The sequence below is a fragment of the Paramormyrops kingsleyae genome, chromosome 8, assembly GCF_048594095.1.
Source record: "Paramormyrops kingsleyae isolate MSU_618 chromosome 8, PKINGS_0.4, whole genome shotgun sequence".
NCBI lineage: Eukaryota > Metazoa > Chordata > Actinopteri > Osteoglossiformes > Mormyridae > Paramormyrops > Paramormyrops kingsleyae.
The window spans coordinates 26578201-26593810 of NC_132804.1; the positions used below are offsets into that span (position 1 = coordinate 26578201).

General features: G+C 42.5%; 2 protein-coding genes across 2 annotated transcripts; one reads left to right on the forward strand and one right to left on the reverse strand.

Moving 5' to 3' along the window:
• Positions 1–451: 451 nt before the first annotated feature.
• mkrn2 (makorin, ring finger protein, 2) lies at positions 452–7978 on the reverse strand. Its single transcript, XM_072715546.1, has 8 exons — positions 7858–7978; positions 7200–7328; positions 6648–6802; positions 5931–6244; positions 4962–5176; positions 4678–4788; positions 2156–2300; positions 452–1716 (listed from the first exon to the last, which is right to left on the reverse strand). Exons 1-8 carry the CDS (start codon positions 7881–7883, stop codon positions 1576–1578), a joined length of 1236 nt encoding a protein of 411 aa, XP_072571647.1. The 5' UTR covers positions 7884–7978; the 3' UTR covers positions 452–1575.
• Positions 7979–11165: 3187 nt separating this feature from the next.
• Positions 11166–15387, forward strand: mkrn2os.1 (MKRN2 opposite strand, tandem duplicate 1). Its single transcript, XM_023799576.2, has 4 exons — positions 11166–11529; positions 11891–11937; positions 13124–13286; positions 14551–15387. Exons 1-4 carry the CDS (start codon positions 11279–11281, stop codon positions 14774–14776), a joined length of 687 nt encoding a protein of 228 aa, XP_023655344.2. The 5' UTR covers positions 11166–11278; the 3' UTR covers positions 14777–15387.
• The last annotated feature ends 223 nt before the right edge of the window (positions 15388–15610 follow it).

Genomic DNA, 15610 nt, shown 5'->3' on the forward strand with positions numbered 1-15610 from the left:
GTATTCACTTGGGCTTGCACCCACCCCTTCTATTCAAGGGAAGGTAGCCATGCACCTTAAGCACGACCCCGCGTCCCGTAACGTAAGAAGCCGCCTTATATGGGAGACGGCAGTCATCCATAAGTAATCTGTGACCCTTGGACTTGTGCTCTTTGACCGCGAGGCACAGTCTGACGAAATTAACATTATGAACGATGATTCAGCAATGCGAAGACCAGGGAGAGGGTGCAAAGCATGAAAACATTTACACCCAACTTTCAGTTTCCTACATGCAGCTTTCAATGGATAAATTTAACACTTTGGAAGATGCTGATCACCTAAATACTTGACACCAATCTGATATATTTAACTTGCCTGGTGAATTTTAATGTATGTTTTCACAGTTACTCCTACTAACCCTCTACCAGATCAAGAACATCCATTTAAAAGAAAACGGCCACCACTAACCAGAGAATTTTAGCCATTTTATTTGTTGAAAGTATGAAGCAAGGTACAGCCTCTAATGACCTGAGATCATGGCTTATAGGTCTACACACAGGTTACCACTGTAATTGGTTCATACTCTGGGTTTCTGATATATTTTTATGATTCCATTCATGTTTTAATACAAATATGAGTGTATAACAAGTACAGAAAGGAAAAAAAAAACATTTTATGTCCATGTCAATAATTTATAGTATTTAGAAATACTTAGCAAATATAGAGTGAACATCTACCTTAAAAATGTAGCTCTCAATAATGTCCCTCGTTTACAGTACAAGACATCATACAGTAGAATACTACAGATATCTATAAAGTTCTTAAGTCTTACTGAGAGTGTGGTTAAAAACTGCATTTCAGACTCTGCACAGACTGATATCACACAAGCAGTCCCATAAGTAACGGTAAAGGGAGTGGGGCTCTGAAGCACGGGCGGTATTAATGTGTGCCGGCGGTCACGGCCTGGTTCGACCCGCAGGGAGCTGAGAGAGAAGCCGGGGAGAGCGGGAGGGACATGACCTGGCCTGTGGGCTCCGAGGCCCGTTTCGCTTATGGACACACACAGAGGGAGCTGAACAGCAGACCTTCGCTTCCATCTTGTAAATGAGACGGCGGCAACGCAGCGTTCCTTCTGAAGGGATGATGCACTTATGCAAAGCTCCTCAGCCACGCTAGGTTGCCATTATTCTTTTTTTATACATTTATTTATTTAGTAGATTTTTTTTTTTTCCTTTAGCAAAACTTTTTTATTTGGTAAACCAATGAGCCACTCCACCCTCCCTGCAGGCTAGGTGACATCCCTCAAAGTACATGAACAAGATCTTCCCCAATATAGGAGGACTTCCTGTCCAGATTCCCATCGGCACAGTTTTATTGGCATTTCAAATCTGGCTAGTGTTTGGGACACTTTAAGAAAAAACTGCGTTCTCTAGGAGAAATATTACTACTACTTTGCACAAGAGCATTTCTGTTCCCCAGGAATCTTTAAAAATAAAACCCTCTAAAAGGTTTCAACATGAAAGGGTGAACAGAACACACGATTACTGCCCAGTGCTGCCTCTTCTCATACCGCGGGGGTCCTGCAGGTGGCCCTATTCAGTGGGGTGTGCCCTCGTGCCCGGCCCCCGACAGCTGCATGAATAGTTCCCCCAGCTCGCTGACCTCGCCGTCGTACTGTCGTGCTCCTCTCTGCTCCCGTTCCTCGATGAAGTCCCAGAGCCGCACCGAGTTCAGGAACTGCGGGTCGGACCCGAAAACACTTACAAACATGCCGGGAATACACGCTTTTAAAAAAGCAGCCAGTGAAAGACACCAAACTGCAGCTCCTTCATCAGAACAACTTAATATAGAGGCGAGATGGACCCGATTATGCCGTGAGAGGAAAAATAAAAGAAAACTGCTCACTAGCTAAGCTATGCATCAAGAGCTGGACTCTACCGGCCGCAAAGTGGAAGTTCTCTGGGAAAAGCTGCCTTCCATTAATCATGAATATTCATTTCAGTGTGTGTGTGTAAGAGGCTCGGGAGGAAATGAATAGGGGGCATTGTTTTCAGTGTAAACATGCAAAGGCCTGGACAAATGGACCTCGTCTTTCAGGCTTTGTACACTCCGTCCCACAGTCAGGTTCTCCAGAGCAATTCAAACAGGGAACCTGAGTACGGAGGGAGGCACTTACCCGCACGTTTCCCTCGGACCCCAGCTGCTTGCGCGGCTTGTCGGCCTCGGCCCGCGTCCCGTCGGGGTAGGCGTGCATATACAAACACTTCGCCCCAAAGGGGCACGTCCCTCGGCCCTGGTCGAAGTACTTACAGGCCTTCTTACTGCAGGAGACAACGAGAGCAGAAGAGCAATCGGAGGATGTCAGACAAGGAAACAGAGGTGTGACTGGGTCCTAAGCAGCCCAAGTCAGAACATTTATTAGAACAATCGACAAGTGAAATGACCTGATCACAGCAGAAAAGATAGAATTATGCAAGCAGAGTTTCCTTCATAAAGCAGCAGGACTGTCTTGCATGGCATCAGAGAGGCTTGTGAGTCTTGGGGGATGCATTTTCTGTATGCAGTATCACCTTGCTGAGACAGTGTAATATATGTATTTACTTACTTACTCATTTAGCAGACACTTTCATCCAAGGTAATGTACTTTTTTAAGGAAGCAGGATCAGACAGTCCCTGGGGCAATTGCTCAGAGGCCCAATGACGAAGTCATTCTGCTGATCCAGGGGTTTGAACCAACAACCTTCTGATCACAGGCAATGTATCCTAACCCACTGAGCCACACACAGAAAAAATACCTTCAGTAACTGAAGTGAAGCTGGCTACGACGGATGCGTTCCCATTACCAGGGGACAGACAAACTACGGGCGCGTGACGACGGCAACTTGAAAAACGAGGCATTAAATCTCTCATTAGGGAACTCTGACTCACCAAGTGAGGCACACGGAACGAATGTAAACAGGGGAAGGTGAGATCAAATGCCTGCGGACCTCAGATTTAAGGGACGGTTCACGGTCTGAAGGCCAGAGCACCACATCACAGACGGCAGGGAAGCTGAAGCCTGATTGGCTTGGCAGCCGGTGAGACGTCTCTCCCCCCACAACACAGAGATGTGGACGCTAACGGCGGGGGGCAGCCAGGAAGGTGGCACGCTCAACTTCACTTTAAAGCGGATTTCCCTGCACATGGATGGAATCAAAGGCTCTTCAAAGGTAAGCAGGGGTGTGTGGGGGAGGGGAGGGAGAAGGCAGGCAGGAACGGTGCTGCTACCAATAAGGGGAGCAGCTTGCTGACCTTTGAGTTTCTATTTCTGTTGGGCCACTGAACAGCAACGCTAACCTTGGGCAGAGCTGGCCACACTCCCCCAGGCTAGCACTGCCCCACAGGCTAAAGCTTACAAAAATCACCAACCAAGATCAGCAAAACTCCCCAAGTTATATAGCAACTCCCCCATGCCATGCCAGAGTGTCAGTAATTGGCTATTTTTGGGATAGACACTAGAGTAGGGTTGGCCAAAACAACAATCACGCAACCCCAGTGACACCAAAATGGCTACTGGTAAACAAGCCAGACAAGGTTACAAGGAATGCAGCCAGCTACCTGCAAATTACGAGGGTGAAACTCTGTAAGATTTAAGTAACAGCAATATCTTAAGTGAAATACTAACTAGCCATTTAGCCAGCCATTCATGTGCAGTTTGCAGAGGGGACGTGTGTGTTTACTTGGCTTATAACGATGCATTTTTTTTATGGGGCGTCTCGCAAAACCAGATGCTGATGTTAGCTGGATAAGCAAAGGCCAAATCAGTCCCTCATGAACACAGTTCAGCGTGTTTACGGGAGTTAAGGTTTACAGGAAAAAAAACATGCGGCTAACATGCTAAACATTGCATGTCATCAAAAACCATAATTATACTCTACATATCCACTGACCTGTGAGATTGAAGCACTTGGGGGTTTGTAGCAGGGAGGTAACACACAAAGAGGGATAAACTCCTAACTTTCTTTAAATAGTCATAAACCCAGGATTCTGGGATTAAGCATCAAGCAACCTCATTATTATTAGATGCAACGAGAAATAATAAAATAAAATCACCCGTTTTTGGTCCTGTTGTTAATAATCTAAGGGGTTTGCCACTTGTGAACTGTGTGTGCATACAGGGTACAGGGTGACACTCAATACACACCAAATAGGAACCATCAGTCAACACACACTGCCTACTCTGGTCAGTGCTTAAACTTCCATTATTCGGAAAATATTTCACGAAACTTCCCTACTGGCTACTTCGCCACACCGAGTTTCACTCTTAAAAGGTGTGGCAAGGAAAGAGTCTGCAGAGATACCAAACTGCTTCAGGTGCCGTAATCAGAAACTAAAGGTCTGGATATAAAATATATCTTTGCCTTGCAATGCAGGTGAAAGGGCTGTAGGTTCGAATCCCGCCTCCACCCTGTGTGTGTAGAGTTTACACGCGGAGAGACCTTGTGGCACCGTTTCCTCTGGGGACTCAGATTTCCTTCCACAGTCCAAAAACAAACATGCACGCAAACTCACATCTCTAAACTGTCCATAGTGCATGTGAACAGGTCTGGCAACTGACTGGCAGGTTTCAGGCACAGCATGGCCACGTACTGGATAAGCGGAAAGAAGACAGTTGATGCTATATACTGGTGTATGATGGCTGGCCCCTCCCCCTCTGACCTGACTCCATATTTGAACTCCTCAATCAGCCGGTTCTTCTCCTCCTGGTCCTCCACCCAATAGGCACTGGGGATGACGAACTCAGACACGACCCGGCACTCTGGGCACGACCTTGGCAGGAGACACAAATCAGACTAGAAGTCACAACACAATATCGGCCAAGCTATAAAGTGTATGGATTTATCACTGTTAGTCCTCCTCTACCAAGATCTGCAAACTTGTGATAAAGACCCCTGACTGGCAGACCCCCAGGCAGTCAGGGGTCATGGCCCCACGCCACTCACTTGACGATCTTGTTCTCAAAATTCTTGACGCAGCGCCACTGCCGGATGCAGTTGAGGCAGTAGATGTGGCAGCAGCTAGACAGGATGCCGAAGCGGCGATCCGAGGCCGAGACCTTGTCGTACACCACCTCCATGCAGATGCCGCACACCTTGTCCCGGCTGAGCTGCTCTGCGAAGGCCTTCTCCATATCCACCTCGAATGCCAGCATGCACATCTAAGGAGGCAGACAGGAAGTGACCCATACGTCCCTGTCATGCATCCCTGCGTTTGTGTCACAGGTGATTAAAACTGATGACATCAAAATGCACCATTTTCAATATTCAATTTACTCTTCTATAAACACAGGACTATACCAGACATTCAACACAAGTACAAAAGCCCCAGTGCCACATCACAACTGTATTTTAATTATTTAAACTATTCTGCCATGAAAAAATAATACTGGAACAATAAATATATATAATGTACAGTTCCACTTCACATTTGCGAGGGGTTAGGGGTGGAAGATCCCTGCGAAATGTGAAAATATGAGAATAATTGTTGGACCCATTATTAAAAACACAAAATCAGCAGCACTTAGAAGTTACTACAAGAAATGCCAGATTCCACCATCACAGACAGCTAAGATGTGAGTAAGTGAGGTTACACAGACAAAGATGCACAGCGTACCCAAGCCAAGATGTGTAGTTGCCAGAATTTTTATTCTAAAAACACAAATATTTACTATATGATTTTATGTGATCCAAATCATTTTCAATATTTTTGGCTTCTGTGTCATCGACGAGTTTGTGCAGTCTTTCAGATAGCATGAAAAATGTTCCCATTTAATTGTTCACAGCCAGCTCAAGAACAACCAAAATCATGAATGTCAAATTCACGAATTTGGAGCTGTGACTGCATATTTAAATTCATATACAGCAATAGCACCATAAAAGCAGCAGTACAGTGGCCCTGTCCCCCTGGGTCACCTTCTCATGTGCCCTCCTCTGCTCTGGATCATGAGGGTGCAGCACTTGCAGCCTGCAGATCTCACACACGTCTCCATGGAGATAGGAACAGCTGTTGCCATAGTGACACTGGCCAGCGGCCGCAAAAGGGCAGAGGGGTGGAGCATCGATGAAGGGCCCCCCACTTGCAGAATCGTCCAGGCCGGTGCGGACGGCATCCAGGTAGGAGAGGGGCTTGGCCTGAGCAGCCTCGTCACCGTACTCCCAGGACCCAGGTTCGAGGGCCTCTGCAAGCCGAGGTACGTCCCGTACTGCCCGGGCTTCGGGGCACAGAGCTGCAGGATGGACACACACACACATACACACAAACACAGAATAATGAAGTGTTCAGAAATGTAAAACACTAAAGAAGAACACAAGGTTAAAGTCAAAGCATTTTTCTGAGACCTTCATTTTGAGACCATTCAGATGTAGCTTAGCCCCTATGTACCATGACACTGTAATGCCCCCTAGTGGCAGACTGTTACTATGAAAATGCAGTATTTCCAGTCCAGTCACCGAAAAAAAGGTAAACAATACAGCCATAAAGAGGTATAAATGAATGTGTCAGTGTATGACAGTATTTCTTCATTTCTAATAAATACCAAGTTCAGCCCCACGGTATTTTTGCTAAGGAACACTAAGAGGTGAATCGCATATAACTGAGAATCAGGTGTGGTTTCAGGAAACTTCAATCACCCCTGTCTCTCAGGACCAGCGGCTTCTTGCCACGCGTGCCCGAGCCCGCAGGGGGACCGTTTCCTGGAATGGGGGCCCTTACACCACTGCTCCTGTTTGCTGGGTCACCCAGAGCACCCCCTCCACGTCCAGCAGATGGCTTGATGTGATCATACCTACAAAAATCGTCAAATGTATTATTCTGGAAAAGATAACTTACAGAGTGATGAATTAGCCCTTCAGATAACATGCTCACTTCCCCTATGTCACATAACAATAACCATGTTAATGTCCTGACAGAAAAGTCATTCACACTGATTTGCTTGAGTTCTCTTATATGCAGGAAGACATTCTTCTGAGGACATCTCTAACCGAATCTCACAGCTCCTATGATTACATTTTATTTCAGAGTTAATCAAGAGGCACATCATAAAATGTATCAATGATTAAATTATAAAACAACACACATCTATATGGATAATATTTGACTACATATAATAAATAAAAATATTATCACGCGATAGATTTTAATATGAAGGAAACTTGTACGTTTAAACAAATGCTAAGATTTACCTGCAACGATCACCATAGGCACACACGCCTTTCTGGAAGAATTTACATATTGTGGATGGTTTGCTTGTGGCCAAGTCATGAGAGAACATACACCTGCTGCCCTCTCGGCAAACGCCATGCAGGAAATACCTGGTCACAAGGCAACACGTGTGACCGCGGTTAGGGATTCCGAAAGAATCCATGCAGAACTTATATCACAGACATCAAAAAAACTGCATAAATCACGTCAACTGGTTCATTTAAATACCAGCGTAAACTGGATATATAAAAATCACGCTGTTGTCTGGACAGCGTATGCAAATGTTATTGATCTGTTACGGCAAACCGCGCAGATCCGTTAGCAATATGCTAGCAAAGTAGATGCACCTAGATAACCTAGACATCGAAATCAAACGAGAAAAACTAGCGATGTCGAACACACTGAAGTAAAGTACATTTAATTAACTGCATTAGTGTGCTATATAAGCCAGCCAGCCACTGTCTACTAAAATGAGAGCTAGCTACAGAGATTATTGAGCTAGCAAAGCTATCTAGTGATACGGCATTTTACTTTAAGACAGTAAAAGCTCTATATTAGACAGTCGTCAAAAGAAACTTGTTAATGAAGTTTTAATACACCAAACAGAACAAACGAGTAATATTTTATTTCCAAAATCACCTGCAGGTTACTTCTTTTGTGGACATTTCCCCTCTTCCGAGGTTTGTAGCAGGTCCTGCGCAGGACCTCGAACTGCTCGTGCAAACGTGACCTCCTCCAGGCCTCTCACTGGCTTCTCATTGGCGGGCTTGCTGACCCGTCTTTTCATTGGTCCCTGTGGTATGATGTAACTGCCTAGTAACCGCGTGTCCAGTAAGACAACAAAGTCCATCGCCCTTCATTCATTTACAGGCCGTCGTCCATTTACGACCGTGGTCGGTTCCGACTGACCGGTCCTTAAGTCGGCCCTTTATTTTATCTGCAAAAATCATAGGCCGGGTGCACATAACTGGCACGCAAGTACGCATGCACTATATATCGATATGCGCTGTCGTAGCAGCGCAAATGTGTTTTTATTTTATGTGCATTTGCGCTATGACAATAAATCATTGTGCATTTTCGCCTTTATACCGCGAAAGAATTACAAATTAGCCACATAAAGATTAGAATACACGGTAATTTTTTGTCACAACAGTGTGAAAGCACATAAAATAAACAGACGTACATTTGCACTGCCTCGTCAAGAAATTGCTGCACGTATTACTTTATACGGTGAATGCTTACTAATTATTTGCACCCCTGATCATATGTATAGTATACAGTATAAGAAAAGTAAATCATCTTTAAGATCTATTGTTTGGTGTTTTTAAAACTATCATCGTCTTCTTAGTTCGTTGCTGCCGGCAGTTGGGGCAGAAGCTGTCATACACTCCAGGTAACATTCGTCCTGCCAAAGTCAGCGCAGTAGTGGCGGTCTCGGAACAGTCGCAAAGTCGATCAGTCGTAAGTCGCAATGGTCATAAGTCGACGACGACCTGTACTCATTTATCTGACGCGACTTACAGTACAGGGAAGGCTCATAATTTATGTATGCTTCAATTATACTCGACGGCGCATCTTGTAAATAAATAAATGGTGATGCACTGTATGCTGATTTATTACATTTAGGTATTTTCTTAATTATTTAGTTTACAGAAAGTCTGTCATATTCTACTCTCAGTTCTTAATAAGCTAAACAGCTATTCGGTATATTGGCGTGAATTAGCTCAATAGTTAGACATATTAGAATGTTTCAGGAAAAGTAGAATAATTCGATATGTGAAAAAGTACACTAAACCAAAAACTATAATAACGTGCCAAACCACTCCGGGTAGTGATTTTCATTTAAATACAGTCCTTGACAGCTTTATGTAAAATGCAGGTTACTGATAGCTATCAGAATATTAAATATAGGCTATACAGACATAACGGTATCCCTAAACCATCAAATAACAATATTCGATCCTAGCGTTCCTGAATTTTTCTTTTCTCGCTGAATGATAACGAATGACTAAGTCATATCTGGAACTGAATACCGAGTTCACATACGTATCCTGACTTTTGTAATAGTAATATTTTGTAGTAATTTATTTTAACAATGTCTACACGGATGGAATATCAGAAAACACATTTCATTGTGCCCAGTTAACAAATGCAATGGCAAATAAAAACATAATCGGTTATTCGACTTCCTAGACTGCTGAGAGACACTGATCGAATGCCCTGCTAAGCGACGTCCTGTCTTCTTTCTGCATGCGTCTTCGGGTTTTCGAGTGGCACGTTCATTGTTGTGACGATTAAGGACATCCATCTTGTTGCAAGCTGTCAGATAGCTTTAGACATTAGTCATTAGGTTTTCAAACAACATTCCAGGCATGACTTGGCTAAAAATGTACTTGTTTGTTTTCCTTGCAGTGAGTATTCTGAAATGTATCCCAGTTCAAAGACGACAATATAATGTTCTTGTGGTCCTAGCTCCTCATTGTCCAGCTTTCATATCTATTAATAAGCACAACAAATAACATATTCGGAACAATTGTGATATTATTTTGTGGAATTTTCAAGGATCTTCGTGGCTGCTCTACCAAGTGCCAGTATTTGTTGCCTGCTAAAGACCTTGATGTTGATAAAACCGAATAATGAACTTATATAAATTAATCTGAATACTATTTTGTACTAGGCTATTATTGTATTGTTCACTAATTAAACGATATAGCTAAAGGTAATCTAATCCATTTCACACATATTCGATGAAAATATCGACCTTTGCCTTGCAACTGTTAGTATACATGCAGTCGTCCTTCGACATCTCCCGCTTCGACTTTCGCGGCTTCACTCTATTCATTAAAAAGTTGATAGACAGTGAAAATGATACAGCGCGCGCTCGGTTGTCTGAGTCAATTATACACTTCTGTATTACAATTAAAATTAAAATTACTGTACGTAGGGACTGTAGGCCTATGTATTCGAGCACCCCCGCAAATCCTTCAACGCCAGTTGCAGCCGAATAATACAGAAATAAAGAATCCTACTTCGCGGAAATTCATTTATATGTATATAAATGTATATCTAGGCTCAATCAATATTTCCTAACAAATAAGGATCATTTCGCAAAATTTCATTTCGCACGTGTGAACTAGGATTAGCAGCTCTAAATTACTCATATCACAAGACAATGGCAATGATATGCATTGTAAACACAGGGTCTAAATGAGGTGACGTCATATCCTTGTCAGTAAATATATATTTATGAATTTACCCTCTGTATGAAGTAGTATGTAAATGAACTGGTCTTGCTTTTAATGTAATTTATGCAACATTTAATGTTAAAAGAATTTGTATTGCCATTCTGCTCATTCTGACTTTAAGGTACGTAACGCGCCAACGTCTAACTATATGACTGGCTGGCTGTCACTTTTCACGTAAAGGAGTGGACTGGATTTAGTACAGACAGTGAAATTTGGGCACCGTCGTAAAAAGAACTGCTCTCGTTCGTATCAATTGAGCCGTTGAAAACAATCGGATAGTTCGCGAACATAACACTAATTCGGAGAGAGGTGCACCTGCATCTAGTCGCACTTACTGTCCCTCGCTATAGCCATTTTTACGTGCAATCTTAAACACCCTAACAACACGAAGCTACACACTAATGGTTCCGGATACATTGATTTTAGTCCTGGACTTCATTTACAAACATAATTAGTCACTGCATTCAATTTAAATGTTAAATAAATATGCCCCTGTGAAAATCTCTAGACCAGACGCCAAGATTACATAAAGTTAACTTAAATATCGGTTTCTGCTAAAATAATAATAAAAAAATCAAGGTGTGTTTATTTGTAAAAAATGTTCTTTCAAAGCATATACATTCTGTACATATGCATCATGTATGCAGTATCCGTTTCAACAAGAAGTAAAGTTCTAGTCAAAGATTTTAAGTTTATGCCCCTCGTACAATATCAGCATGACTCGGAAACTATCAATCACAGTCCGGTGCAGTCGGAAATCTGGCCTCGCCCACAGCGGTAGTTAAACCTCTAGCATTTATTAACGTTGTTGACAAATGGACAGAAGCATAATTAGATTTAGCCACTGCGATAAATACATATATTGCTTTTCTTTTCACAACAGCGACAGTGGCGGATTTGTCGATTCTGCTGGAAGATCATCTTCGCCGCATTGTCCTCTTTGTAACAGTCGTTTACGGTTCAGTCTGTTGGACGCTCCTGTCAGCATTCGAACCCCTTTTGATAATGGACATGCGATTCCGTATGCGCTTACTATTGGGTCCATGCATGGACCATTATATATCAGGTATGTTCTGCAAAATAGAAGGACACGGAAGATTTCATTTAAATGACTAATGCTGTATTTCAGCATACTTTAAATTATTTGTATTAGGCTACTACTAATAATGAACATCAAACTTTTTCCTTCCAAGACAAATGCAGTGCAAAGGGCTGGACTGGCCACTTGGGGACCCCCTGCTCGGCAAAATTCTCGTGGGGGGGTGGAGAGCCCCAAAGTCCATAGACGATTAGTCCCAGTCCTGCCCTGGCAGTGCGTTCTCTTGCGGTTCATAATCAAACAATTAAGTATAAAAACAAGGTAAACATAACACGAAACTGCTAGATCATTTATGTTATCTACATAACCCTACTTTGTTGATTCACAGCGAGCGGGACAACTCGGAGCTGCATGTGGGAATAACAAATTCTAAAGGTACTTTGCACTGAAATATATCTTCCCAGATATATCTAATTTATTTAATTAATATTACGGCAAAATTCAATCTAATAACTGTACACATTATAGTGTTCAATAATGGGGACGGGGAACTAGCTAGGCCTAGCTTTCTAAATAGATTCAGGGGCGTCTCTACGTTAGAAGCCGGTGGGGCCTTGGCACCCCCAGACGTAGTAGCCTATATAGTATGGAGTAGAGCACGACATGATCAATAATTCAGCGTAACAATTATACGGTAGCGCAGTGCGAGTCCGATACTTCCAATAATCGTCCTGGCAACAACATATTTACAAATAAAATACAGTAATCATCTTCATGTACAGGAGATAAATACGACCATCAAAGAAGAGTGCTCGAAGGACAGGGAAAAAAGCAATGTCACCCATTAGAATTATATGTTAATATACAAAAATTCCTATGCATACTGTAACTATTTACATAACATTTTCAGGCGATATATATGGAAATCACACCAAAGGATAAAGTCCTACATGTCAATTTTTACGACTTGTAAGTGACTCTAAGTAACTTTCCAAATTTGCTTCAAGGACTGTGAATAATGGCTTGCAACCGGTATATTTAGAGCAATGTATATGGTATTTTGATGAGGTAATTAGAAGGTTAATAGTATAAGCTTGAGGACAGTTTTGTGGACAGTTTCATCTTATTAATTTGTTTTAGATTATGAAATTACTGAGATGTATCCAGAAAAAACTGACAATGTTGACATTCTCAGGATAAGTGTGCCGTCTTCTCTTAGAATGACATACTGTACATTACACTGTTTATTAAAAGTTACTTATGGTATCAATTGTTAGTCATCACAGATATATTAGCCACTACTAATAGCAAAAGGCAATAACGAATCAAGTACACAATTTAATAAAAGTAAAATTTAGTTTAATTGCAGGTTTTTGTGTAGCTTTATTAAGGAGTCAGATGCTGTCCATACAGAGTTTATCGTGCCCACCAGGCTTTCCGTGCCAGAGTTGTCACTTGGTATAAGCATCCATCCTTCCATTTTTCTGTAACTGCTTATCCTGATTGGGGTCACTGTCACCCTCAGACCTTTCCAGAAAACACCCTGTCAGATACAAGCACTGACCAATAAAAAGCAAGACAACTGGAGAACTTTGTCTAAAGGTTTTTATGTTGTGTACAGGCGTGGTCTATAACTACACCATGAAAGGCGTCAGAAGAGATGAGACTGGATGGGAACAGTGTGTAGCTGTCCGGCTGGTCCACCCAGGTGCAGCCAGTGCCGTGAGCCTGTGGGACCGAGAGCTGGAGCACTTTGCCTTGTCAGACATGTGGCCGCCTGAGAGGTACCGGAATCAGCACACCTAAAGGTTACCTGTCTGCAGTGCTGATGTGTGCAGTCACTTTTTCCTAACGCTGTGTTTAAGTCCACCGTACTCACATCTGGATCAAGAGCGTAGCTTTAACAACTAGAGTTTGAATCAATACTGAGTCCCAGGGGGAGGCAAGTCTGACATGACATGACTGTATCCTGCTGGACATATTTAGAATCGGTTCTGGAACCAGACATGAGGACAATGTAATTTAATTGGATGGGTGGGGGCACAATGTTGGATAATAATATAAGATAAGAAATGCAGCAGGAGGCTATATGGTTGCATACAGGTTGTAGGAATATGCTACGGATTTGTATCGACTCAGGAAGGTTTTTCGAGTCACTGGTGTTCGAGTCTGAGTCACGACTGAGCCGAGTCTGACTCAAGACTGGACTCAAGTGCCAAAACTTTACTTTCTCATTCATCTCTTTTGTTTCCCAAACAAATTCTGATTATACCCTAAAATTATTTCTCCTATTGCAATTTGATACTTTGGTAGCAAGCCAGTGGTTTGCTAAGTTGGCACCCACCTGTAAGATGTGCCATTCAGAAGATGGCACCCTGCATATGATAATGACAGTTTGAAACTAAAGACAGTACCTTGGCATAACACAGCCAACACAATGTCATGTGCATGTTTTGACTGTGTGGTTTATAAAGCACACAAAAAAGGACTATTAATTAAGAATGTCTAAGTGATCTGCTGTATTAGTAGGAGATGACTGTGTGGGTTAGGAGTCCCATGGTCGACGGAGTAATCATACTGATTTTGAGCCATTATGCAAGGTCCTTACCACTGAATACTGCTCCAGGGCTGTCAGAAAACTGGCTATGTGTCATGACCTGCTCGTCCAGTCCTCCTGTGTGCCACGCACCCTTCTTACCTCATGTGGAATCCCGGTGTTCTCAGCTGTTTCTAGTCATTGTTAATTGGTTCTTGAATTTAGTGCTTCCGTGTCCGTCTTACCCCTGTCTGGTCATTGACGCTCGTGCTTGCGTTTTGTCCTGTGGTTTTGGTAATTTCTAAATGAATCCCTGTTTACCCAAATTCACTACGTCTGTGCTGCTTTCCCGGACGCAATCCATAACACTATCGCAATGTCAAGCTTCACTCTAAGCTGTTTGTGTCACATAGCGAGAAGGGCTATGTGAAAACCAAAGAATTCCTATGTGCTTATAAAAATGGCAAACAAAGTATAGTCATTAATATCAGTTTAAAATATGTATTTTACAGATTTCACGAAGAGAGGGAGTTCGGCACTTGCTGTTATGCTTTTGCTCTTGGCTTCATAAATCAAGTGAGGGCTGCTGGAGGTAAACGGTGTCTAACCAGAGATGAATTCACGGCCATACACATCCTTCCTAGAATGAAGACAACCTCCACGTATGTTCAGATCTACAGGGAGGTGCTTGAGCATGACTTCTACATGATAGATAGACCCAGAGATGGAACGGGCTAAAATGGAACATTTATCAGCAGTTAGTAAGGAAGAAAAATGGCAGCGATAAACATTTGTAATGGAAAATGGACGTTAAGCAGGCCGGCGGCATATTCTGGTATGTATGGGCGTGTTACACAGAGCAGAAGTATTATTTATGTGCTATCAAACTCTAAATCAATAGATGAATTGTATTGTATTTATAACCCAGACCCACATTTTGCTCCATTCCCACTTCTGTTTAATTTACTATGCACACTGCTTGATTGTGCGTGCTCATTATTATGGATGAAGTTCGCTAGTGTAAACGATAGCTAGTGAAGAGGTCAGCAGGCCTGTGATGTCATGCAGCCCCAGCAAATCATGTGGGATCATGGCATGTGAGGGACAGTGGTTTTGAATTTGTTAATGTGCTATAGCTTTACCATAAGAACCTGTCTGTATTTCTGCTTCCTATGTTAGAAACAATATACAAATGAGCCATTTTAGGTGTCCAAATTTTTGTGCCAAAGTATTAAAAACTGAATATAACAAATATTATGCATAATAAAGCAGTTTTGCTGTTTTCTAATTCTAATGGTTTTAATATGGTTTTTGTATAAATATTTTATGATATATAAATTCATAATAAACATATTGTGTGTTTGTTTTCTTACAAATGTAAAAAAAACCCTAATCCTACTATATACAAGGTAGGAAAAAAGATCATTATGAAAGGGTGTGACCATGGATGGACCATTTGACCTCATGCAGGGATAGACACCTTTGACAGCTGTGTTTCGCAGACACCGCTGAGTAATGGTGAGCTGACCCTCCCCACCCCCCCTGCTATTGTGTTGTTTCCACTCGGCTGGT